This window comes from Trachypithecus francoisi, unplaced genomic scaffold (assembly GCF_009764315.1).
Source record: "Trachypithecus francoisi isolate TF-2019V2 unplaced genomic scaffold, Tfra_2.0 Lachesis_group3, whole genome shotgun sequence".
NCBI classification, from domain to species: domain Eukaryota; kingdom Metazoa; phylum Chordata; class Mammalia; order Primates; family Cercopithecidae; genus Trachypithecus; species Trachypithecus francoisi.
In genome coordinates, this window is record NW_022681468.1 from 147,090,733 (window position 1) to 147,115,861 (window position 25,129).

Sequence of the window (25,129 nt, forward strand, 5' to 3'; positions counted from 1 at the left end):
TCTGGATATATTATATGAAAGGAATCATACAATATGTGACCTTTTGTGCCTGGCTTCTTTCACTTAGCATATTTTTAATATTTATCCAAGTCGTAGGATGTGTCATTACTTTTTTCCTTTTTTGACTAAATAATATTCCATTGTATGTATATATAAGAGTTATGTTTATTCCTTCATCCATACATGGGCATTTAGGTTGTTTCCCCCTTTTGACTATTACAGATAATGCTACTAAAAAAATACTCATCTGCAAGTTTCTTTGTGGACATAAAGTTTTCATTTCTTTTGGATCTATGCCCAGGAGTGGAATTACTGAGTCATATGGTAATTTTGTGTTTAACTTTTTGAGGAGCTGCAAACTGTTTTCCACAGTGGTTACACCATTTTATGTCCCAACCAGCAATGTGTGAGGGTGCCTTTTTTCTCACATCCTTGCTGGCCTCAGTGAACCACCAGCGTGATCTCAACATACAGCCTCAACTTTTGGAAGACAAGGTCTCTATTGTCTACCCTGACACAAGCAAACCACACCAGAAAAACAAGCCGTCATCCCCATGGCTACCTGCCGTGGCATTGAGGGGCCTAGAGGAAGATAGCCATGACACTCACCAAAATTTACCAGCTGCTTCCTTTATTAAGCATTCCCCTGGATGCTGCAAGTATTTCACCAGGCTCCAGAGTTCCAAAATAGTTGCTTCAGGCCGGGCACAGTGGCTCACACCTCTAATCCCAACACTTTGGGAGGCCACGGCGGGTAGATCAGTTGAGGTCAGGAGTTCAAGGCTAACCTGGCCAACATGGTGAAACTCTGCCTCTGCTAAAAATACAAAACTCAGCTAGGCGTGGTGGTGCGCACCTGTAATCCCAGCTACTTGGGGGGCAGAGGCATGAGAATCACTTGAACCCAGGAGGCAAAAGTTGCACTTAGCTGAGATCATGCCACTGCACTCCAGCCTGGGCAACACAGTAAGTGAGACTGTGTCTCAAAAGAAAAAAAAAGTTGCTTCAGGCAGTTCTTGCTGGCTCAACAGTTGTTTGATTAGAGTGACTGATTCCTGGAGCTCCCCCTCTACCTTTTCTATGCTATTACTCCTTAATCTTTCTTTTTTTTTTTTTCTCTCAAGCCACAAGAACCCTTATTAAATAAAATCTTACATGGAAGTCCATTAAACAGCAGAACAGGTAATAGCATCATGACTCAGGTTCAAGCAAGCCTGAAGAGTGGAGTACACCCCCTTGGGCTTTTTTGGCACCATCCCCCCAACCTCAATCAAACCACTCTAAAGCAGTGGTTCCCAAACTTTTTTTCTCTTTCACCCCTTTCACTGATCATTTCAAGTGGAAAAAGAATTGGATGATAACAAAGACTCGTGAAAACAAAATAGGTTAACAATATACAGGTACTCATTATTAACACTGTGTGTGAGTTACCTATTAGTTACCTCTATAAGAGAGCATAAGCCTAAGCGTATGTCTACATGATAAAATAATGTCCTGTAGCTTAAACATAATTTTGTATCTTATGCTTACCTTGCTATAATATGTTGTCAGTTATTTGAGTAGCATGAATCGTGACCACCACCAGTGAGATAGCACCGAATGGAGGAATTATATTCACATCTGCTTTCACCATTGGGGTGTGAATACTTCATATTTGAATCATAATGCATTGACTTAGTATTTGAAAATACTAAGTCAAAACTTCTGTTGATGTAACTATGTATTCTGGATACTCAGGAGGCATCATATCACCTCCCATAGCAAACCACGTTGATAATGATGACGTGAAACAAGTAGTAACTTGTAATTAAAAGACAAGAATCTGGGTAGCCTGAAAAACAAAGCCTATGCAAGACTTTATTGATCTACTAGTAAGTAATCATCCTTTTTCCAAATTTCAAGAATTCCGAGGCTCCTTTAAGAGTTTTGTAATGTTACTAAGCATTATGCAGCAGCCAGACTTTTTAGTAAAATACTTAAATTCAAGATCTCAGTAAATACACATAACTCTTATATTTTGTTTTAAGGATACCAGTTAGTAGCTATAATTAACTGCTTTCATGTAGTAGTCCTTAGTCATATGTAAAATAACTTGCTGTCATTTGAAGGACCAAAAAAAAGGAGTTCAGTTTAAATTTGTTTTGTTTTGTTTTTGAGACAGTCTCACTCTGTCCAGGCTGGAGTGCAGTGGTGCGATATCAGCTCATTCTGACCTCCACCTTCTGGGTTCAAGCAGTTCTCTGCCTCAGCCTCCCAAGTAGCTGGGATGACAGGCACCTGCCACCCCTCCTGGCTAGTTTTTGTAGTTTTAGTAGAGACAGGGTTTCACCATCTTGGCCAGGCTGGTCTTGAACTCCTGACCTCGTGATCTACCTGCTTTGGCCTCTCAAAGTGCTGGGATTACAGGCGTGAGCCACCACACCTGGCCAGTTTAAGGTTATTTGGAGGCCAGGCGCAGTGGCTTATGCCTGTAATTCCAACATTTTGGGAAGCCGAGGCAGGCGTATCACTTAAGGCCAAGAGTTCGAGACCAGCCTGGCCTACATGGCAAAATGCTGTCTCTACTAAAAGTACAAAAATATGAGCCAGGTATGTCGGCGCATGCCTGTAGTTGCAGCTACTCAGGAGGGTGAGGCACGAGAACCACTTCAACCTGCAGGCGTGGGTTGCAGTGAGCCGAGATCACGCCACTGCGCTTCAGCCTGGGCAACGGTTCAGCCTGGGCAACAGAGTAAGATTCTGTCTCAAAAAAAAAGGTCATTTGAGGTCTTAAAGAGCCCCTCTTTGACTCGCTCTGAGAATCACTGCCCTGCAGAATGACTTAGGAAATTCTCTTTTCTAGTTATAACTATTGTTTTAAGCCATGAAGTTGGGGAAGTTAACTGTCCCAATAGGGTCTTGAGTAGGTCACACTCTAGCCACTGTTACAGGATAAAATTGACCTTCCTGTACTAGCTCCCTTTCTAGTCAATCATCTAAAGGAATGGTTGGGTCACTTTACCTTTCAGCCCTCAGACAATTAGCTAATTAATTTCAACCATTGCATCCATCTCTAAATTCAGTAATTCTCCTAATCTTGGGGCTACATTGCTACCATAAAAGCCTGGTGAATAGATATTATCTTCCAGGCATTAAGAATATCAGGTTGGCCGAGTACAGTGGCTCATGCCTGTAACCCCAGCACTTTAGGAGGCTGAGGTGGGTGAATCACTTGAACTCGGGAGTTCAAGACCAGCCTGGGCAACATGGCAAGACCCCGTCTCTACAAAAAAATACAAAATAATTAGCTAGACTTGGTGGCATGTGCCTGTAGTCTCAGCTACTCGGGATGCTGAGGAGGGAAGATCACTTGAACCAAGGAGGTTGAGGGAGCAGTGAGCTGTGACTGTGCCACTGCACTCCAGCCTGGGTGACAGAGCCAGACCCTGTCTCAAAAAAAAAAAAAGAGTATCAAGTTGTTGGCTCCTGGGAGGATCTGAGGAGAGTGTTGGTCTTTATTAATCACAGTGAGGATCCTTCTGGATGATATTACTACTTATAGATTTCACATAAGAATGAAGATCAAGGCCGGGCGCAGTGGCTCAAGCCTGTAATCCCAGCACTTTGGGAGGCCGAGACGGGCGGATCACGAGGTCAGGAGATCAAGACCATCCTGGCTAACACGGTGAAACCCCGTCTCTACTAAAAAATACAAAAAACTAGACGGGCGAGGTGGCGAGCGCCTGTAGTCCCAGCTATTCGGGAGGCTGAGGCAGGAGAATGGCGTAAACCCGGGAGGCAGAGCTTGCAGTGATCCGAGATCTGGCCACTACACTCCAGCCTGGGTGACGGAGACTCCGTCTCAAAAAAAAAAAAAGAATGAAGATCAATCCTATGATCTCTTCCAGTTTTACTGTCACCACCAATTTCCATAAGATGGAGCCATCCCTAGTGGCTGCTCAGTGGTATGCTTTAGGCTCCCTCCCCGCCTTTCCTCTGTAGGATGGCTAATGACTCAGACTCAGCCATCCTGTGTTAAAGATGAAAGATGTTGGCTTTATCCAAAAAGAGCTATAACTATGTTCTGGAGAAACCTCCTGAAAGTGAAAATAGTCCTCTCATCCTAGGCACAGAGTCCCTCTGCTCCTATGGAGACAGAGGTGGGGTTTTGTTTGTTTTGGGTTTTTTTGTTTGTTTGTTTTAATCCTGTCTGAGAAACAGGGGATCAGGAAAAGAGCTGTCAGTACCCTATTGGAGATTCTTTCTGATGTTCTTTATTCCGACCCCAGTGTGGGGCTAGTTGGATTCCTCCTTTGGTTGCATTTATCTTCTACTTCCCAAATTAAGGAATTTGATGTTTCCCATTGTGTTCAATGTACAGCATAGATGGGAGGAGCATGGGAAACTCCTTTTTAAAAGATAACCGTTATCCCCCTTGGTGGGGCATTATAGCACGCCTCCAGCATACTATGTAAAATGGTCTCATCATAAAACACTGGTTGACTCAAGCAAGTCAGCACTATCACTTTTTTCTTCCTAAGACTGTGATTCCCAGATGGAAGGGTGGGCCAACTCAAAGGCTATAGTCTCTCATTTCAGTCTCAGCTACTCAGGACGCTGAGGCAGGAGAATTGCTTGAACCGGGGAGGTGGAGTTTGCAGTGAGCCGAGATCATGCCACTGCACTCTAATCTGGGTGACAGAGCAAGACTGCATCCCAAAAAAAAAGAAAAAAAGAAATAGGGGGGATGTGTTTGGGCCCTTACTGTAAAATGTAATTTTTTTCTTTTAAACAATTGCATACTTACAAGGTCATATCCCTTCAACATTGAAGACACAAGCTTGACTAACCCAATACAGAGGAGGCAGGTAACTGTAACTTGAGCATGTCAGATGAAGACTGGAGTCTATCAGTGAATCTCAATCACAAGGCATATATTCAACCACCATACTTTATGAGAATTATCAGCACACCATTTATGTAATATAGATTGTCTTACTATGGATTAATTGGAAGATTTTCCATGAAGTCCTTTTAGGGGGCATACTAAAGAGGAATTAGCTAATTCAATGTTTCCTTGTGTTTTAAGAGCTTCCTTTGCTGGAAAGGGGTCAGTGATGAAAATATGCTTGATTGCTAACAGGATATATCATACTTGTTTTGTTTTTCCACCATTTTCTAAATGTTTTCTTCCCTTTTGAGGTGCCCACGGTCTGCAGATGATGAGCGAAAGCATCCTGTCCTCTGTCTTTTCTGTGGGGCTATACTATGTTCTCAGAACATTTGCTGCCAAGAAATTGTGAACGGGGAAGAGGTTGGAGCTTGCATTTTTCATGCACTTCACTGTGGAGCCGGAGTCTGCATTTTCCTAAAGTGAGTAGTGAGTGTTCTGGAAGCTTTATGATGAACTTAAGGAATCTGGATCCAATGTGGGGGTCACTCTTGGGACAGTGTGTTGATAGCAAATAATCAGAAGTTAGAGTATTAACCTGTTACTGTCGTGAAATTACATTTGAGAAGATACTGTGAAAAAAGAACAGGTTTCTGTTAACATTTCCATTATTTATGGAAAATCTTAAATACGATAGAGTTTGTATTAATTGCTCTGGTATTATATAATACTCAGGTATAATGAAAGAACTTCGAGTCCTAAAACATATTGAAAATGTAGGCCAGGCGCGGTGGCTCAAGCCTGTAATCCCAGCACTTTGGGAGGCCGAGATGGGCGGATCACGAGGTCAGGAGATCGAGACCATCCTGGCTAACACGGTGAAACCCCGTCTCTACTAAAAAAAAAATACAAAAAACTAGCCGGGCGAGGTGGCGGGCGCTTGTAGTCCCAGCTATTTGGGAGGCTGAGGCAGGAGAATGGCATAAACCCGGGAGGTGGAGCTTGCGGTGAGCTGAGATCCGGCCACTGCACTCCAGCCTGGGCGACAGAGCGAGACTCCGTCTCAAAAAAAAAAAAAAAATGTAATCTTCCTGGAAGATGAGTTCTTTAAAATAAATAAAAATAAACAAATAAAAAGTACACGTAGGCCAGGCACAGTGACCTATGCCTATAATCCCAGCACTTTGGGAGGCTGAGGCAAGAGAATCACTTGAGGTCAGTAGTTCAAGGTCAGCCTGGGCAACATGACAAGACCCCATCTCTGTAAAAAATTAGCCAGGCATGGTAGCACATGGCTGTTTTCCCAGCTACTTGAGAGGCTGAGGTGGATGGGCTGCTTGAGTCTGGGAGTTCAAGACTGCAGAAAGCCATGATCGTGCCATTGCATTCTAGCCTGGGCAACACAGTGAGATCCTCTATCAAAAAAAAAAGTCCATGTAAATTGTTAACTTTGGTTTGTCCTGTGATATCTTTATTTCATCTATTAACCCACCATTTCTCCTAGTCTTTCAGCAAAAGATTGAGGATAGAAAAATAGTCACTTATGGCTGGGCACGGTGGCTCACACTTGTAATCCCAACAACACTTTGGAGGCCCGAGGCAGGCAGATCAAAAGGTCAAGAGTTCAAGACCAGCCTGGCCAACATGGTGAAACTCTGTGTCTACTAAGAATACAAACATTAGCTGGGCATGGTGGTGGGTGCCTGTAGTCCCAGCTACTCAGAAGGCTGAGGCAGGAGAATCGCTTGAACCCGGGAGGTGGAGGTTGCAGTGATCAGAGATCATGCCACTACACTCCAGCCTGGGCGACAGAGCGAGACTCCGTCTGGAAAAAAAAAAATAGAGAAAAAAGAAAAATAGTCACTTATATTTATGAAAGAAGAGTTTAAGTTGCCTGCAGAGAAATAAAATTCAAAGTGGATATATATCCTTTTTCTTTCCACTCTCCTCATGTACACAGTTTCTGTTACATAAACCCAAATGTCTTTCTAACTGTGAAATATGTAATCATTACTCATAGGCATCTTTTGAACCAAGGGGAAAGAATGTATGGAAGCCAAACCTAAACACCTATTTTTAGGGAACCCACAGCAAATAAACCCACTAGCTTAGCCCAGCTGTTTACTTTATGATTCCTCTGTAAAGTACTTGCCCCTGTACATGTGTACGCAAGCCTTTTTTATGTCTGTTTCCCACGAGACATAAAAGTCCCAGGTGCCTTCGGGGTGGCAGTGGCTCTTTCTAATCTGCAGTGTTTCAGGCGGGCTCTAGCCAGAAAAGCTGGTATATTTCCCTAGTTGATATTCTGTCTGACTTGAGGTTATCAGACTAGGAGATGTGATTCTGTTCTTCTGTGAGGTTCCCTCCCCTGTCCAGGTTGTGTCAGCAGTTAGAATAGAAACAACCCCAGCCACCATTTTCCAAGATGTCTGTGGCTGAAGTAGGACAGCTTCCTCCCTTCAACAGATTCCGTCAGTATCACTGATCTCATTTCACCACATCCACTGCTCCTTTTCTATAGCTTCAACAGAAATAGCAATACGTGTTCTCTTTTTTTTAGACAAAACATAATTTAGCCTATTTGTCTGTTTATATTATCTGTATACTGAATTTCTAACAGATATTGGCCATGTCTTTTCTCTAGATTAACATTGATGCAGTGCCTATCATTTGCACACATACACTTAACCATATTCCTGTTGGTTTTCTCTTTCAGAATCAGAGAGTGCCGAGTGGTCCTGGTTGAAGGTAAAGCCAGAGGCTGTGCCTATCCAGCTCCTTACTTGGATGAATATGGAGAAACAGACCCTGGCCTGAAGTAAGATTTTTTTTATAATAGGAAGGTTTCAGTAAGTTCTCTTTTATATTGTTTGTTTTCTATTTCAGTCATATTATTGTATGTAAACGGTGATAGTTCTTTAATCACAAAAGGTAATTGAGGCCAGACACTTGGCTTATACCTGTATTCCCAGCACTTTGGGAGGCTGAAGCAGGCAGATCATTTGGGGCCAGGAGTTTGAGACCAGCCTGGCCAACATGGTGAAAACTCGTTGCTACTAAAAATACAAAAATTAGCCAGGCATGGTGGTGCGCGCCTATAATCCCAACTACTCGGGAGGCTGAGGTAGAAGAATCCCTTGAACCCAGGAGGTTGCAGTGAGCCAAGATCGCCCACTGCACTCCAGCCTGGGCGACAGAGGGAGATTCTGTCTCAAAAAAAAAGTAATTGAGAGCTACCTTTTACTTTTATTTTTTATTTATATATTTATTTTGGGAGACAGAGTCTCCCTCTGTCACCCAGGCTGGAGTGCAGTGGCACTATCTCGGCTCACTGCAACCTCTGCCTCCCAGGTTCAAGTGAATCTCCTGCCTCAGCCTTCTGAGTAGCTGGGACTACAAGGCACATGCCACCATACCCGGCTAATTTTTGTATTTTTAGTTGAGACGGGGTTTCACCATCTTGGCCAGGCTGGTCTGGAATTCCTGACCTCGAGTGATCCACCCACCACAGCCTCCCAAAGTGCATGAGCCACTGCACCCGGCCAAGAGCTCTTTTTTAAATGGCTTCAAATTTTAAATATTAAAAATGATGCCATTCTTTAGCACATAATTTTCAACAACTGTGTGCTTCTCCAAAATTTGAAGGTAGTATTTCTCCAAAATTTTTAAAGGCCCCAGCTATCCTACTGTTTCAATGTTCTATTATTTGTAATCAGCATTTCTTCAGAATTGCTTAAAAGGATTGACATTGATAGTATACATTTGTAGTGTCCAGTGATGAAGTTTGGTTTAGAGATACTGTTTCCATTGCAATACTTGAAACTTTTTTTTTTTTTGAGACAGACTCTCACTCTGTCACTCAGGCTGGATCTCGGCTCACTGCAACCTTTACCTCCAGGGTTCAAGCGATTCTCCTGCCTCAGCCTCCCAAGTAGCTGGTACTACAGGCATGCACCACCACACCTGGCTAAATTTTTTTTGTGTTTTTAGTAGAGATGGGGTTTCACTATGTTGGCCAGACTGGTCTCAAACTCCTGACCTCAGGTGATCCGGATGCCCACCTTGGCCTCCCAAAGTGCTGGGATTACAGGCATGAGCCACCCTACCCAACTAAGACTTTTTGTTAGCCAGCTATATCAGCCTTCTTTCCTTCTGAGCATTAGCAAAATATTTATAATCCTGAACTTTTCTGTATCCTTCCCTGGTGGTAGGAGCTGGGGTCCTACTGATGGCTTATGAAAATAGGTGACTGACAGTGATCTCGAAAGTACGTATAGATAAAGATTAGACCTCCTTACAATAAACTCTTTGGTTCACTGAAATTTTGTTCCTTTGAAATATTGCTCAGAGGCCAGGCGCGGTGGCTCAAGCCTGTAATCCCAACACTTTGGGAGGCCGAGATGGGTGGATCACGAGGTCAGGAGATCGAGACCATCCTGGCTAACATGGTGAAACCCTGTCTCTACTAAAAATACAAAAAACTAGCCGGGCGAGATGGCGGGCGCCTGTAGTCCCAGCTGCTCCGGAGGCTGAGGCGGAGCTTGCAGTGAGCTGAGAACTGGCCACTGCACTCCAGCCCCGTCTCAAAAAAAAAAAAAAAAGAAATATTGCTCAGAAAGAATAGGCTTAATAGATGGGGCTTGGGACCTTGGATCATACAGAGCTTTGTTTCTATTGGGATGACATTTGACCTGTCTTTGGTTTAGGGAGAAAAGCAGAGTGGTGAAAGTAGTTAATGACTGAGGATAGTCTTAGTTGTTCCACAAGGGTACAAAGCAGAGTTTTAAAATTAATTTGGCAGTTTAAAAATCCCCAGCCAGGCGGCCGCAGTGACTCACACCTGTAATCCCAGCACTTTGGGAGGCCAAGGCGGGCGGATCACGAGGTCAGGAGTTCGAGACTAGTTTGGCCAACATGGTGAAACCCTGTCTCTACTAAAAATACAAAAAAATTTAGCCAGGCGTCGTGGCGGGCACCTGTAATCCCAGCTACTCTGGAGGCTGAGGCAGGAGAATTGCTTGAAACCGGAAGGCAGAGGTTGCAGTGAGCCGTGATCGTACCACAGCACTCCAGCCTGGGCAAAAAGAGCAAAACTCCGTCTCAAAAAAAAAAAAAAAAAAAAAAAAAAAAAATCCCAACCAGCTAGGCACTTCAATGTCTAAAGGAATTAGGATCTCACAGTTCTCCATTACTGGCAACAGCCAGACTTAAGTCATTTTGGATTAACTGTTATACAGTGTTAAAAACTGTGCAACTCTAGAATTTAAGTATAATTATTTTATTAAATTATTTGCTAGTTATTTGCTGATAACCAGCCAGTTTGTCATATCATAAGGACAGTTACAACCAAACATCTCTGAGTAGCAAAATATAATTTTAGGGCCTAGTGTTATATGTCAGACCTAACCTCTACTGTGCAAAGATCATAAATTGAAGCTAGATAACAATATGAAGCCAAAAAGCTATTCAAGCTAACCACCAGAAAAGAATAGTGCTGCTTCAAGTTAGAAACCTCACTGACCATTTAAGTGAGGTCCCATAATGCCATAGTGTACCTGACCTATTTTATGAATAGTCAAGGAGTATATTTCTGCTTTATTAGCTAAGTAGCCTGTCAAGTTCTTAGTGATCAATGGTGAAGGGAAAATATCCCTTTTTAAGCCCTGTGCTGGTGAGTCCTCCCAGCTCCAGGAACATCTCAAGAGTGCACACTAATTTAGACAATAAAGATGTGGCAGTTACTAGATTCAAACTTACATGTTTTTTCTTTTTTCCCTAAAGGAGGGGCAACCCCCTTCATTTATCTCATGAGCGATATCGGAAGCTCCATTTGGTCTGGCAACAACACTGCATTATAGAAGAGATTGCTAGGAGCCAAGAGACTAATCAGATGTTATTTGGATTCAACTGGCAGTTACTGTGAGCTCCAACTCTGCCTCAAGACAATCACAAATGACGACCAGTAATAAAGGCTGATTCAGAATTATGGAAAACTTTCTGAGGGCTGGGGAAGTATTGGAGGGTCTTTTGCTCCATGTCCAGATTCACTTACATCAATAAAGTATTTCTTAATGGAGTATTGCTTTCAGTTAGCAAACATGCTTCACAGGAAAAAAGGATGTAGATGAATCTGTTTTATGTGCTGGTATTTCCAGAGAATTTATTCCCCTTCATAATTTGTCTCATTTCATTTCATCCACTTGGTAGATGAAGTCACGTCAAACAGTTGTGGACATTTTTATATGTTGGTTAACTCTTCTGCAATTTTGTATTTGGTGTTTTCCCCACCAGTTTAGTTCAGCAGACATTGGATCACTGACAAGATTCTAATAATCTGTGATAGTCTTCCTTGCAGCTAAAGAAGAATTGCAGAAACCATGCAATATACTTGAATTGAGAAAGATTCCAAATATAAATTTTCTATTATTTCTCTTTTAAGGAAATACCCCTAATGTGCCACCTGCTGCTATCACCACAAATTAAATTCAATCTCGATGTGGACAGGATGATTTCTGCCAGTGTGGAAAAGATTTTTTCTCACTGTAGAACTCAAGAAAAGTTAGGGTAATGTATTTATTATTCATTCCTGATGGTACAAAGAGCTTGCAGTTCTGCACCTCTGACTACCAGTAGCTTTGTTGAGTTTTAAAATAATACTTAACATTTTCCAAAGGCAGATCTCGTTCTGCAAGGAGATTGTGGTACCATCCTATTTGACTCTCAGAAACCTCTTGTAATTCTGATGTAAACTATTTGTAGAATGAGGATAAGAAAACTCTCCCAATGAGTGGATCATGACATGAGTGGATCATGACAACTGTAAATTAGAACAATCGGATTTAAGCCAATTCCACAATCTTCTATATCTTTGTAAAAGACAAATCCTTGATGTTGTCTGTGTGCAACCTTTTCATAAACTCTGGTTTTATGACTAGTACAAACCACCAAAAAAGCCATGTGATCAATAGTCTGTGTCCTGTTATAACATGCTGTGGTTGAGCCATCTTGTTTATAAATAATAGAGCTCTCCTGAATTTGTGCATAGACTTCTTGATTCCTGGCTTTTATTTTTTGTATCAAGAAATTGTGATATAAAACAGCAGACAAAAGATAAATGGAAACCTTCCATTTTAACTTATGTTGTTTTTGGGGTAATGTTAGAACCTTGAAAGATGCATTCAAAGACTGTATCTTATTTTGTCCTTGGCTACTAGTGTCTCACATACGTGTGTAAATGTTTTCTTACCTTCTTTTTGCTCAGCAAAGGCAGGCAAGTAAAAATATATTTGCTAAGTGATTCGTGATGCACATTTGGGGCTAGATTTTTTTGATCCTTTTATGTAAAGAAAAGTGGATCTTGCAGTAAGGGATTGGCCTGAGCAGACGTCAGAATCACAATCATGATTTTCTACCTGAATAATTACAATTGAGAAGGTATCCGGATAAATAGATACATCTCTAGTGAATAATTTGTAAAAATAACAGGTAAGGATCAGGAAATTCAGTATTCAGTTTGTCAGATTTGCCAGAATAATGAAAGTATTTGAACATGTGTGTTAGTTATGTAATTGTATTGAGTGGATTGTTTGGGAAATCTGGGCTAGAATAGGAAACAGAAGATGCTGACTTCTACCCTAATAGATGGGCCCCAGTTCAGCAAAGATCAACGGACTTTCTTTCAGTCCTTTTTATATTAACTTCATAAATTCTGGAGTTAGACTCTCAAGAGGACAGAGGGACTATCTGGCAATGGCCAGCCAGACCTTTACTGCCAAAGAACCCATTTCATACTGCGTTCCACTGATTGCGATTGATTCTGATTTTTGCACTGTAGGTGAGCATATGTCTCAGTGCTGCCCCAAGCCCCAGGGATTTCTCATTATGTTCAAATGTCCTAGTGATTTACCTTAATCATTGCAAACAATTATGGTTATGAAGTTTACTTACAAACAAGCAACTGAGTCACTTTATTTTCTTTAGTGTAGTATGTGAAGGCACTGGTTCAACAGGATGGCTCCAGAACTGTGTTTTTCTAATGTTTGGTGAGGGGCTAGTGAGAGTTTTAATGATATGGTGAAGAAAAATATATCTGTATAATTAATTTATTATATTGGTGTATGGGCTGTGAGTTCACCTTTTAGTGGTCATTTGTCATTTCATAACAACTATGCATTTTGGTTCACTGTGATGATCTATATTTAGTGACTGCAACATGTTTATACCACTGATTCAAATTCCATCCATGATGAAGTTATACAAATAATGCATATATTGATAACTTTTATTGCAAAAATGTAAATTTAAAACTTGTATAATGTTCTTGTGCTTTTTAAAATAAAATATATGTGTATATTTAAAAAGAAAAAAAAAGGGACTTCTCATGTTTGGGGATTTGGGTTTGAAGTATAAAAATCAGGCCGGGCGCGGTGGCTCACGCCTGTAATCCCAGCACTTTGGGAGGCCGAGACGGGTGAATCACAAGGTCAGGAGATCGAGACCATCCTGGCTAACACGGTGAAACCCCGTCTCTACTAAAAAAAAAAAAATACAAAAAACTAGCCAGGCGAGGTGGCGGGCGCCTGTAGTCCCAGCTACTCTGGAGGCTGAGGCAGGAGAATGGCGTGAACCCGGGAGGTGGAGCTTGCAGTGAGCTGAGATCCAGCCACTGCACTCCAGCCTGGGCGACAGAGCGAGACTCCTTCTCCAAAAAATAAAAAATAAAAATAAAAATCTGTGCCTAGGAAGACTCTCCAGTCAAAACCTTTGTCAGCCCAGGCAAATGTTTTAAAAGACATAGGTGTTTAGTATATATGGGTCTCCAAACTTTTTTAGCCATATACTCTATCAATAAATAGTTTTTAAGCTTGCATACCAAATAGAATATAAACACATACACATATTTTATATTCTATATGCAGTGCTTTACTAATACATGCAAATTATAAAACATAGCTTTAAAAAGGAGATATAAAAATCAGTTAAAAATAGAAATAGATATTTAAATATCTTCCAATCCAATCTGCGTCCTTTGGGATGCACACTCTAATATGAAGACAGCTGTCTAGAGCAGCAGTATCCAGAAGAGTTTTGCAGTAATAGAAATGTTCTGGCTGGGTAATCGCAGCACTTTGGGAGGCTCACGCCTGTAATCGCAGCACTTTGGGAGGCCAAGGCAGGCGGATCATGAGGTCAGGAGATCGAGACCATCCTGGCTAACATGGTGGAACCCCGTCTCTACTAAAAATACAAAAAATTAGCCAGGTGTGGTGGTAGGCGTCTGTAGTCCCAACTACTCAGGAGGCTGAGGCAGGAGAATGGCATGAACCCGGGAGGCAGAGCTTGCAGTGAGCCAAGATCACGCCATTGCACTCCAGCCTGGGCGACAGAACGAGACTCCGTCTCAAAAAAAAAAAAAAAGAAATGTTCTGTGTGTATTTACCATACGGAATGGCAGTCACTATTCTCATGTGGCTATTGAACACTTGACATATGGCTAGTGCAACTGAGGGCCTGAATTTTTAATTTTTAGTTAATTTAAATGTAGTCATGTGTGGCTGGTGGCTACCATATTGGGCAGCATGTATCTAGTGTGATGGTCCTCAAACTTAACTGTGCATTAAAGTCACCTAGAGAGAGTTAACAAAATCCAAATGCCCGGTTCTCACCCTCGATCTGGAATCAGTCTTCTGGAATTGAGCCTTAAAATAAGCAGAGTGGTTTTCTTCCATTTCTGAGCCATGACTCTTCACGTAAAATGAAGAGGTTGCTTTCTTTTTAGCTTGGTGATTTTCAGACTAAGTGCCAAAGATTCTGGGAGAAACGTAGGCCCGAGGGGAAAGAATGCCAAAGCTGGATAGTTGTGATTTTTCATTTTTGAGTTTCTGTGTAAGCTTTCATTTGAGAAAAGGGTACCTGGAATTTTTTTAAAATTAGAAGCAGTTGCTTTGGTTTTAAGCTTTAAAATATTCTATGAGGGGGCCGGGCGCGGTGACTCACGCCTGTAATCCCAGCACTTTGGGAGGCCGAGGCGGGTGGATCACAAAGTCAAGAGATTGAGACGGTCCTGGCTAACACAGTGAAACACCGTCTCTACCAAAAATACAAAAATTAGCTGGGCATGGTGGCGTGCACCGGTAATCCCAGCTACTCAGGAGGCTGAGGTGGGAGAGTCACTTGAACCTGGGAGGTGGAGGTTGCAGTGAGCCAAGATCGCACCATTGCACTCCAGCCTGGCGACAGAGTGAGACTCCATCTCAAAAAAATAAAAAATAAAAAAATAAAAAGTCAGGAAACAACAGGTGCTGGAGAGGATGTGGAGAAATAGGAACACTTTTACACTGTTGGTGGGATTGTAAACTAGTTCAACCATTATGGAAAACAGTATGGCAATTCCTCAAGGATCTAGAACTAGATGTACCATATGACCCAGCCATCCCGCTACTGGGTATATACCCAAAGGATTATAAATCATGCTGCTATAAAGACACATGCACATGTATGTTTATTGCGGCACTATTCACAATAGCAAAGACTTGGAATCAACCCAAATGTCCATCTGTGACAGGCTGGATTAAGAAAATGTGGCACATATATGCCATGGAATACTATGCAGCCATAAAAAAGGATGAATTTGCGTCCTTTGTAGGGACATGGATGCAGCTGGAAACCATCATTCTTAGCAAACTATCACAAGAAGAGAAAACCAAACACCGCATGTTCTCACTCATAGGTGGGAACTGAACAATGAGATCACTTGGACTCGGGAAGGGGAACATCACACACCGGGGCCGATCATGGGGGGGGGGAGGGGGGAGGGGGGAGGGATTGCATTGGGAGTTATACCTGATATAAATGACGAATTGATGGGTGCAGACGAGTTGTTGGGTGCAGCACACCAACATGGCACAAGTATACATATGTAACCTGCACGTTATGCACATGTACCCTAGAACTTAAAGTATAATAATAAAAAAAAAAAATTATATGAGGGGCAACACTGAAGGCAAAGAAGGGTTTTTGTTTGTTTGTTTTTCGTTTTGAGTGGTAGTCTCGCTCTGTCATCCAGATCAGTCAAGTGAAATTTGGGGAAAAAGTAGAAATGAAGACTAAGAAGGAATACAAAAATAAAAAGTTACCAATGGAATGCACAGTAAGGAAAAGCTGGAAAGACCTGGGCATTGTGGCGCACCTGTAGTCCCAGCTACTTGGGAAGCAGAGGTGGGAAGATCCCTTGAGAAGAAGGTCAAGGTTGCAGTGAGCTGACATCACGCCACTGCCCTCCAGCCTGTGTGACAGAGTGACACCCTGACTCAAAAAGAAAAAATGCAGGGGGCAGGGAAGGAGAAAAAAAGGATTTAGGATAAAGAAGATTTGATATATATTAATTGAAGTCCCTGAAGAAAGAAAAAGCAATGGAAGAGAACACAAATGGAAAACTATAATTAGATAAAAATTTCTTGGGGGAAAAAAGAAAAACTTGAATATATTTTGAAAGAGAACATTGTAAAAACCCAGAAGAGTCAACACCAAAGGATCTTCACATCCAGACAAACTGTCCGAGTACAAAATCCACCCAGACAGTTCAGAGCATGCTAATACTCAGGGAATATTTTTTCCCATGAGCCTTTCCTAAGAAATTTACCAGTGAGCCAGCTTCAGACAATCGTAAATGATTATAGAAGCCTTGGCATAAGGTCTGGGGGTGAGTGTTGCATATGTTTAATTGTACAGATGGGGGGGATGAGAGACAAAATTGGATGCTTTAATGTAGAATTATTACAACTAACAAAAAATAGGAGAAAAAGGGCAAGTGGGTAGAAAGGTAAATAAACTCACTGATTACATCAGTGGTTTTAGCCAGAATTAAAAAGGTATCAAGCAGAAACCCGCATACAGGAACAAAGCCCTTTGCTCCTCGCTCAGAATGAATGGAGACCAGAGATCAGATGTTTATGTCCAAGAAAAGCAGGATTTCGTTCAGTGCTTCTCCCAGATTGTTAGGGTGCTGACTGAGGATGAGATGGGGCACCCAGAGACAGGAGATGCTATCACCCAGCTCAAGGAGGTCCTGTAGTACAATGCCATTGGAGGCAAGTAACACTGGGCTTTGACGGTGCTAGTAGCATTCCGGGAGCTGATGGAGCTGAGGAAACAGGATGCTGAGCGTCTCCAGAGGGCCCTGACTGTGGGCTGGTGTGTGGAACTGCTGCAAGCTTTCTTCCTGCTGGCAGATGACATCACGGATTCATCCCTCACCGCTGGGGACAGATCTGCTGGTTACAGAAGCCAGGCGTGGGTTTGGATGCCATCAGTGATGCTATGCTTCTGGAAGGGAAGCATGTATCTACTGCCTGCTGAAGCTCTGTTGCCGGGAGCAGCCCTATTACCTGAACCTGATCCAGCTCTTCTTGCAGTGTTTCTATCAGACTGAGACTGGACAGACCCTGGACCTCATCACAGCCCCCCAGGGCAATGCAGATCTTGGCAGATTCACTAAAAAGAAGTACAAATCTGGTGTTAAATACAAGGCAGCTTTCTACTCCTTCTACCTTCCTGTAGCTGCAGCCATGTACATGGCAGGCATTGATGGTGAGAAGGAGCACACCAATGCCAAGAAGATCCTGCTGGAGATGGGAGAGGGAGAGTTCTTTCAGATTCAGGATGATTACTTTGACCTCTTTTGGGGACCCCAGTGTGACCGGCAAAGTTGGCACTGACAAACAGGACAGCAAATGCAGCTGGCTGGTGGTTCAGTGTCTGCAACGGGCCACTCCGGAACGGTACCAGATCCTAAAGGAGAATTACGGGCAGAAGGAGGCCAAGAAGGTGGCCCCGGTGAAGACTGTATGAGGAGCTGGATCTGCCGGCCGTGTTCTTGCAATAATAGGAAGACAGTTACAGCCACATTATGAGTCTCACTGAACAGTACGCAGTGCCCCTGCCCCCAGTCATCTTTCTAGGGCTGACGTGCAACATCTACAAGCGGAAAAGTGACCTAGAGACTGCAAGGGCGGGGAGAGGAGGCCCTCAATAAATTATTGTGTAACCTTAAAAAAATAAAAATTAGCCGGGCGCGGTGGCTCAAGCCTGTAATCCCAGCACTTTGGGAGGCCGAGGTGGGCGGATCACAAGGTCAGGAGATCGAGACCATCCTGGCTAACACGGTGAAACCCCGTCTCTACTAAAAAAAAAAATACAAAAAACTAGCTGGGCGAGGTGGCGGGCGCCTGTAGTCCCAGCTACTCGGGAGGCTGAGGCAGGAGAATGGCGTGAACCCGGGAGGCGGAACTTGCAGTGAGGCGAGATCGCACCACTGCACTCCAGCCTGGGTGACAGAGCGAGACTCCATTTTAAAATAAATAAATAAATAAATAAATAAATAAATAAATAAATAAATAAAATAAATAAAAATTAAAAATAAAAATAAATAAGGTATCACTTGAAGGTGACAAATCAAGAAATAAAAACAAGTGGCCTGGCACGGTGGCTCACGCCTGTAATCCCAGCACTTTGGGAGGCCAAGGTGGGTCAGGAGATCGAGACCATCCTGGCTAACATGGTGAAACCCCGTCTCTACTAAAAATACAAAAAGTTAGCCGGGCGTGGTGGCGGGCGCCTGTAGTCCCAGCTACTCGGGAGGCTGAGGCAGGAGAATGGCGTGAACCTGGGAGGCGGAGCTTGCAGTGAGCCGAGATCGCACCACTGCACTCCAGCCTGGATGACAGAGCGAGACTCCGTCTCAAAAAAAAAACCAAAAAACAAAAACAACGAGTACACACATTGACACTAGGACAAAGCTAGTGGCTAAATGGTGAGAGAGAAGGAGCAGGGTAAGAAGCAATTTCAAAATTGGTCATGTATTAAGAAGCCAACAGTATTCAAGGAAAGAGAATATTACATAAAGATGTTAGTGTAAAATTTACTGCTAGAAGTACACCACCAAAGAGGAGGAAAAAGGCGAATAGACTACACAGTGAAATAATGTGGTTCCCACCCTGTGCCCTGAGCTGTAGCCAGGATAGGCAGATAAATAATTATTTTACTTGTTTTTAATCAATCTTTCTTAAATGTATGTATAGTTCACATTTATTTCAGTGTTTATTATTAGAAGAGTTTTCATCTTTATTTAGAAGTTTGGGCCAGGCTTGGTGGCTCACACCTGTAATCCCAGCACTTTGGGAGGCTGAGGTGGGCAGATGACCTGAGGTCAGGAGTTTGAGACCAGCCTGACCAACATGGAGAAACCCTGTCTCTACTAAAAATAAAAATTGGCTGGGTGTGGTGGCGCACGCCTTAATCCCACCTACTCAAGTGGCTGAGGCAGAAGAATCGCTTGAACCCAGGAGGCGGAGGTTGCAGTGAGCCGAGATCATGCCATTGCACTCCAGCCTGGGCAACAAGAGCGAAACTCCGTCTCAAAAAAAAAAAAAAAAAGAAGTTTGGTGATGTTTTTGTGATGCGAAGTATGCCATACGAACTTAACTCTTGTTTATAATAATTCGCCTATGGTAAAACTGGCTTCGTTATATATCATTTTGCTTAAAGTCATAGTTCCCAAGGGTTAATGATGTTAAATGAAGACTTACTGTACTGCTTCACACCTACCAGAAAGGCTATAATCAAAAAGATGGGGAATAACGTGCTGGCAAGAATGTGGAGAAAGTGAAACCCTCATACATCAGTGGTGAGGATATACAATGGTACAGCTGCTTTAAAAAACAGATGGGCAGTTCCTGATAATATCCATTACCAGATGACTTAGCAATTCTCCTCCCCGGTGTATACACAAGAGAATTTGAAACATCTTCACACACACACACAAAAACTTACACACAAATGTGCATAGCAGCATTATTCATAATAGCCCAAACAGGAAACTACCCAATTGTCCATCAACCAATGAATGGATAAATAAAATATCTATCCATACAATGGAATATTATGCACCCACAAAGAGGAATGACATTCTGATGCATGCCATAGCATGGGTAAATCTTGTAAACATTATGCTCAGTGAAAGAGGCGAGTCACAAAAGACCATATATTGTATGATTCCCTTTATATCCAATGTCCAGAATTAGACAAATCCATAGAGACAAACAGTAGATTAGTGGTTGTCAGGGGTTGGGAAGACAGGAGAGTAAGGGATGACTGCTAATGGGTATGGGGTTTCTTAATGGGTTGATGAAAATATTCTGGATTAGACTGTTTCTGATTCAATGCATCCTGGAGCATGGCACCCACCTTCAAAGCTGACACTTGAACTGTGCCTTCAACAGGCCATTCCAACATTGTATTAGCTCAGCTGCTCCTGAGTGGTGCAATATGCAGTACAACCAGGGTAGCCCATAGTCACTGGCCCACTGCAGCACTTTCTTATTGTGAAGTGGGTTCCCTGGTTACATGCTGTGCTGAGTGGAATTCCATGTTGTAGAACACATACTTGACAAGCCCCCAGATACTGGTGCTGTCTGAAGCTCTGTGGGCAGGAAAGGCAAACCCATACGCTGAATAGGTATCTGTTCATATGCCAATGAACCACTGACTCTTCTAGGATGGAAACATCCCGGCCAGGCACAGTGGCTCATGTCTGTAATCCAAGCACTTTGGGAGGCCAAGGCAGGAGGATTGCTTGAGCTCAGGAGTTTCAGACCACCTTGGGCAACATAGTGAGACCTTGTCTCTACTAAAAATAAAAAAAAAATTAGCCAGGTATGGTAGTACACACCTGTAGTCCCAGCTATTCAGGAGGCTGAGGCAGGAGGATTGCTTGAGCCTGGGAGATTGAGTCTGCAATGAGCTGTGATTGTGCCTCTGTACTCCAGCCTGGGTGGCAGAAGGAGACTGTCTCAAAAAAAAAGTAGTCAAGTTGCTGCAAAGTAGCTGGTTGATCTTCAAAAACAGTGCACAGGCTGGGTGAGGTGGCTCACACCTGTAATCCCAGCCCTGTGGGAGGCTGAGGTGGCCAGATCACCTGAGGTCAGGAGTTTGAGACCTACCTGACCAACGTGGCGAAACCCTGTCTCTGCTAAAAATACAAAAATTAGCCAGGCATGGTGGCATGTGCCTGTAATCCCAGCTACTCGGGAGGCTGAGACAAGAAAATCACTTGAACCCAGGAAGCACAGGTTGCAGTGAGCCGAGATCATACCACTGCACTCCAGCCTGGGTGAAAGAGTGAGACTCCATCTCAAAAAAAAAAAAAAAAAAGAAAGAAAAACAAAAATAATGCCACATCCATAGAGCATTGGTCTTTGTTGCTGACAGGATGGACATTCAAAGGTGGCAGTCTTGATGCATGGAGGTCCATGCCACTGGGCCTATGCTTAACCCCCGTCTGTCCAGTTGTGTACCCATTGTGCCAGTTTCCAAAGGGTGCTAAAACATTAGTTTGAGCAGTATTTTGACACTTGATTGTTTTGGTCCCTCTTCTGTAATGGATGCTTTCTGGTGGCTGTTAACATATAACGCAGAAATCTTCAGTGAGCACTATGTGCACTCACTTAGCCCATCTACAGTAACATACAGGATCTACTCTTTGTGTTCAGGTTTTTCATCTTTGAGATTCATCCATGTTGTATGTTCCAGTAGGGCTTTCTTCTTATTGCTAGTTAGTATCTAGTTGTGTGAGTACGTAATTTACCCACTCTCCTATTAATAGACATCTGGGTTGTTTCTAAAGTTGCCATTTGGAATAAAGGTGTTAGGAGCTTTTTTTTTTTTTTTTTTTTTGAGACAGGGTCTCACTTTGTTGCCCAGGCTGAAGTGCAGTGATGTGATCTCAATGACCTGCAGCTTCAACCTCCTGGGCTCAAGAGATCCTCCCACCTCAGTCCCCCAATTAGCTGGAACTACAGGCGTGTGCTACCATGCCCAGCTACTTTTTTTGTATTTTTTGTAGATCAAGGTTTCACCATGTTGCCCAGGCTGGTCTCGAACTCCTGAGCTCAAGCAATTCACCCGCCTCGGCCTCCCAAAGTACTAGGATTACATGCATGAGCCACCACGCCTGGCCAAAGTATGGACTACAGTGACTTCCTTCCAAAGAATACAATATGAAATGGAGAAAAAAGGGTAACTTTACAGTGAAGAAACCTGATAAACATTATCTCAACCAGGTGAGCAAGGTAAGTATCAGTAGTGATAGAATCATGTTGATGGTATGTAACCTTGAGATGATGAAATGGTACTTTATGTGGTTTTCCTCCCTAAAACCCTTAACTCCAGTCTAATAATAACAAAACATCACATTCCAATAGAGAGACAAGCTACAACATACTTAACAGTATTCCTCAAAGCTGTCCAAGTCATAGCCAAGTCATAGACGTGAGGTGGTACCCTGGATGAGTTCCTAGAACAGAAAAAGGACACTAGGTAAAAACTAAGGATATTTGGACAAACTATGGACTTTAGTTAATAATAATTATCCATTTTATTATTTTTATTTTATTTATTTATTTATTTTTTATTTTTATTTTTATTTTTTTTTGAGGCAGGATCTCACTCTGTCACCCAGACTGGAGTGCAGTGGCATGATCTTAGCCCACTGCAACCTCCACCTCCTGGGTTCCAGTGATTCCCCTGCCTCAGCCTCCTGAGTAGCTGGGACTACAGGCACTCACCATCATGCCTGGCTAATTTTTGTATTTTTTAGTAGAGATGGGGTTTCACTATGTTGCCCAGGCTGGTCTCGAACTCCTAACTTCAAGTGATCTGCCCGCATCGGCCTCCCAAAGTGCTGGGATTGCAGGCGTGAGCCACTGCACCCGGCCTTATTATTATTTTTTTTTTAGAGACAGGGTTGCTAGGTCACCCAGGCTGGAGTACAGTGGTGAGATCATAGCTCCCTGTAACGCTGAACTCTGGGCTCAAGAGATCCTCCCTCCTCAGCCTCCTGAGTAGTTGGGAATACAGGTATACACCATCATGCCTGACTAGTTTTAAAATTTTTTGTAGCAACGGCGTCTCACTATTTTTCCCAGGCTGGTCTTGAACTCCTGGGCTCAAGCAACCCTCCTGCCTCACAATATACTCTTTTTTATACTTTTTGAATGTTTTAATGCCTTTTGTTTGAATGTTTTAATACTGTTTGAATTTTGCATACAGCAAGAAATAAAGATTCTTCTGAGAAGGGGACCCTCTCTATACCAGGGTGAGAAAACAGTCCTTATCACCAGAGACGGAACTGGAGGCAATACACATGTAAAAATCATAAAATTTGTATACTTTTCTCTAGTTAACCTGCATGATGTCAATGTAGTTTTTACATCCAGCTGAAGAGCGTACTAAGAGCTAAAAGAGAGGTTGGAGGTTATCTCTGGCTCCCTACAATATATAAGAAACCAGTAATAAAAGTCAGGGAACATCCATGGGAGACATGGATGGAAAGGAGACTTACTCTTCACTGTATATATAAATATAAATATAAATATATATATATATGTATATTTTTTTTCGAGACAGGGTCTCACTCTGTTGCCCAGGCTGGAGAGCAGTGACATGATCACATCTCACTGCAGCCTCGACCTCCTAGGCTCAAGCAATCCTCGCACCTCAGCCTCCAGAGAATCTAGGACCATGTCCAGTTAATTTTATTTTAATTTTAATTTTTGTAGAGACAGGGCCTCACTATGTTGCCCAGGCTGGTCTCAAACTCCTGGGCACAAGCAGTCCTCCTGCCTCACAATATACTCTTTTTAATACCTTTTGACCTTTTGAATGTTGCACTATATGAATATATTTTCTATTAAACAAACAAATAAATAAAATCAGATAAAAAAGAAGATGGTCTACCAAATTCTCCTCCTGACATTTGTAGTTGGAGTGGACTAGAATTTTCCCTGTCAGGAAAGACTAGGCAAGGGGTAGCTGAGAATAACCCAAACTGTTCTGAGATCCTTCCAGGAGGAGCCTCTGGGTAAAAGTAAACACAGGGAAGCAAGAGGCAAGGAAAGAGGATCTGGGAGCTCAGCAGGAATACTTTTCACACAGGTCAGACTGTCCTATCCAATGGCCTCTCCTCATCCTGTCCTTCCATCTTCCTTTTAAATGTTGGCTTTTCTCCAGGTTCCAGTCTTGGCCTCTTGACTCCTTGCTTCCTATGTACTTCCTTGTGGATTTCATCCATCAAAGTCATTGATTCTAATTAGGGCTGGAATCAAATGAGAGAGAAATACTGAAGCTATTTTGAACAGCAGCTACTATTGTTTTGAAAGTCAGTTTTATGGTCTATGAGGGATTAACGCTTAGGTGAGTTAATATGGTTTAAAAATAGGGAAATCCCTATGTTTACTCTTTATTTATTTGAGACAAGTCTCACTCTGTCTCCCAGACTGAAGTGCAGTGACGCAATCTTGACTCACTGCAACCTCCGCTTCCCAGGCTCAAGGGATCCTCCCACTTCAGCCTCCCAACTAGCTGGGACTACAGGCGTGCACCACCATACCTAGTTAATTTTTGTATTTTTTTGTAGACCTGGGGTTTTGCCATATTGCCCAAGCTGGTCTCAAACTCCTAAGCTCAATTGATCAGTCTGTCTCAGCCTCCCAAAGTTCTGGGATTGCACGCATGAGCCACCGCCCCCAGCCTAGTTTTTTATTTTTATTTTCTCCTAATTATTATCTGTGCATGACTCTAGGCTAGGTGGCATGTAAAAGTTAATACATTTGCTCCTGCAGAGTGGGATTTATAATTTGCAAAAGACCAACACAATTAGTGTCCAGTGTACGAAATGGCACAAGGTCAAACCAACAATTAAAGGAGCATCAAAATAAGCCTGTATTAGTCCCTTCTCACACTGCTCTGAAGAAATATCCGAGACTGGGTACTTTACAAAGGAAAGAGGTTTAATTGACTCACAGTTCCACATTGCTGGGGAAGCCTCAGGAAACTTACAATCATGGCAAAAGGCAAAGGAGAAGCAGGAGGCACCGTCTTTACAAGACAGGAGGACAGAGTGAGTGTAAGCAGGGGAAATGCCAGATGCTTATAAAACCACCGGATCCCATGAGAACTCACTATCAAGAGAGCAGCATGGAGGGGGGGACCACCCTCATGATCCAATTGCCTCCACCTGGTCCTGCCCTTGACACGTGGGTATTATGGGGATTACAGTTTGAGGTGAGATTTGGGTGGGGACACAGAGCCAAACCATATCAAAGCCTGATTTGAAGTTTTCAAATGTTTTGTTATAATTCTTAGCAAAGATAACACAAACTATGGAGTTTTACAGCCATTTATTGAAGAAATCCCTGAGTTCTA

General features: G+C 42.7%; 1 protein-coding gene and 1 pseudogene across 1 annotated transcript in view; both read left to right on the forward strand.

Annotated features, from left to right (window-relative positions):
- The window catches only part of UBR1 (ubiquitin protein ligase E3 component n-recognin 1), a 160,313-nt gene extending 147,073 nt beyond the window's left edge, over positions 1 to 13,240 (forward strand). The window contains exons 45-47 of the mRNA XM_033190389.1: positions 5,182 to 5,352; positions 7,587 to 7,688; positions 10,652 to 13,240. Coding sequence (XP_033046280.1) covers positions 5,182 to 5,352; positions 7,587 to 7,688; positions 10,652 to 10,793 — 415 coding nt within the window. The 3' untranslated portion in view covers positions 10,794 to 13,240. The remainder of the gene's footprint in view (positions 1 to 5,181; positions 5,353 to 7,586; positions 7,689 to 10,651) is intronic.
- Positions 13,241 to 16,193: 2,953 nt separating this feature from the next.
- On the forward strand, positions 16,194 to 17,926 carry LOC117070793 (annotated as a pseudogene).
- The last annotated feature ends 7,203 nt before the right edge of the window (positions 17,927 to 25,129 follow it).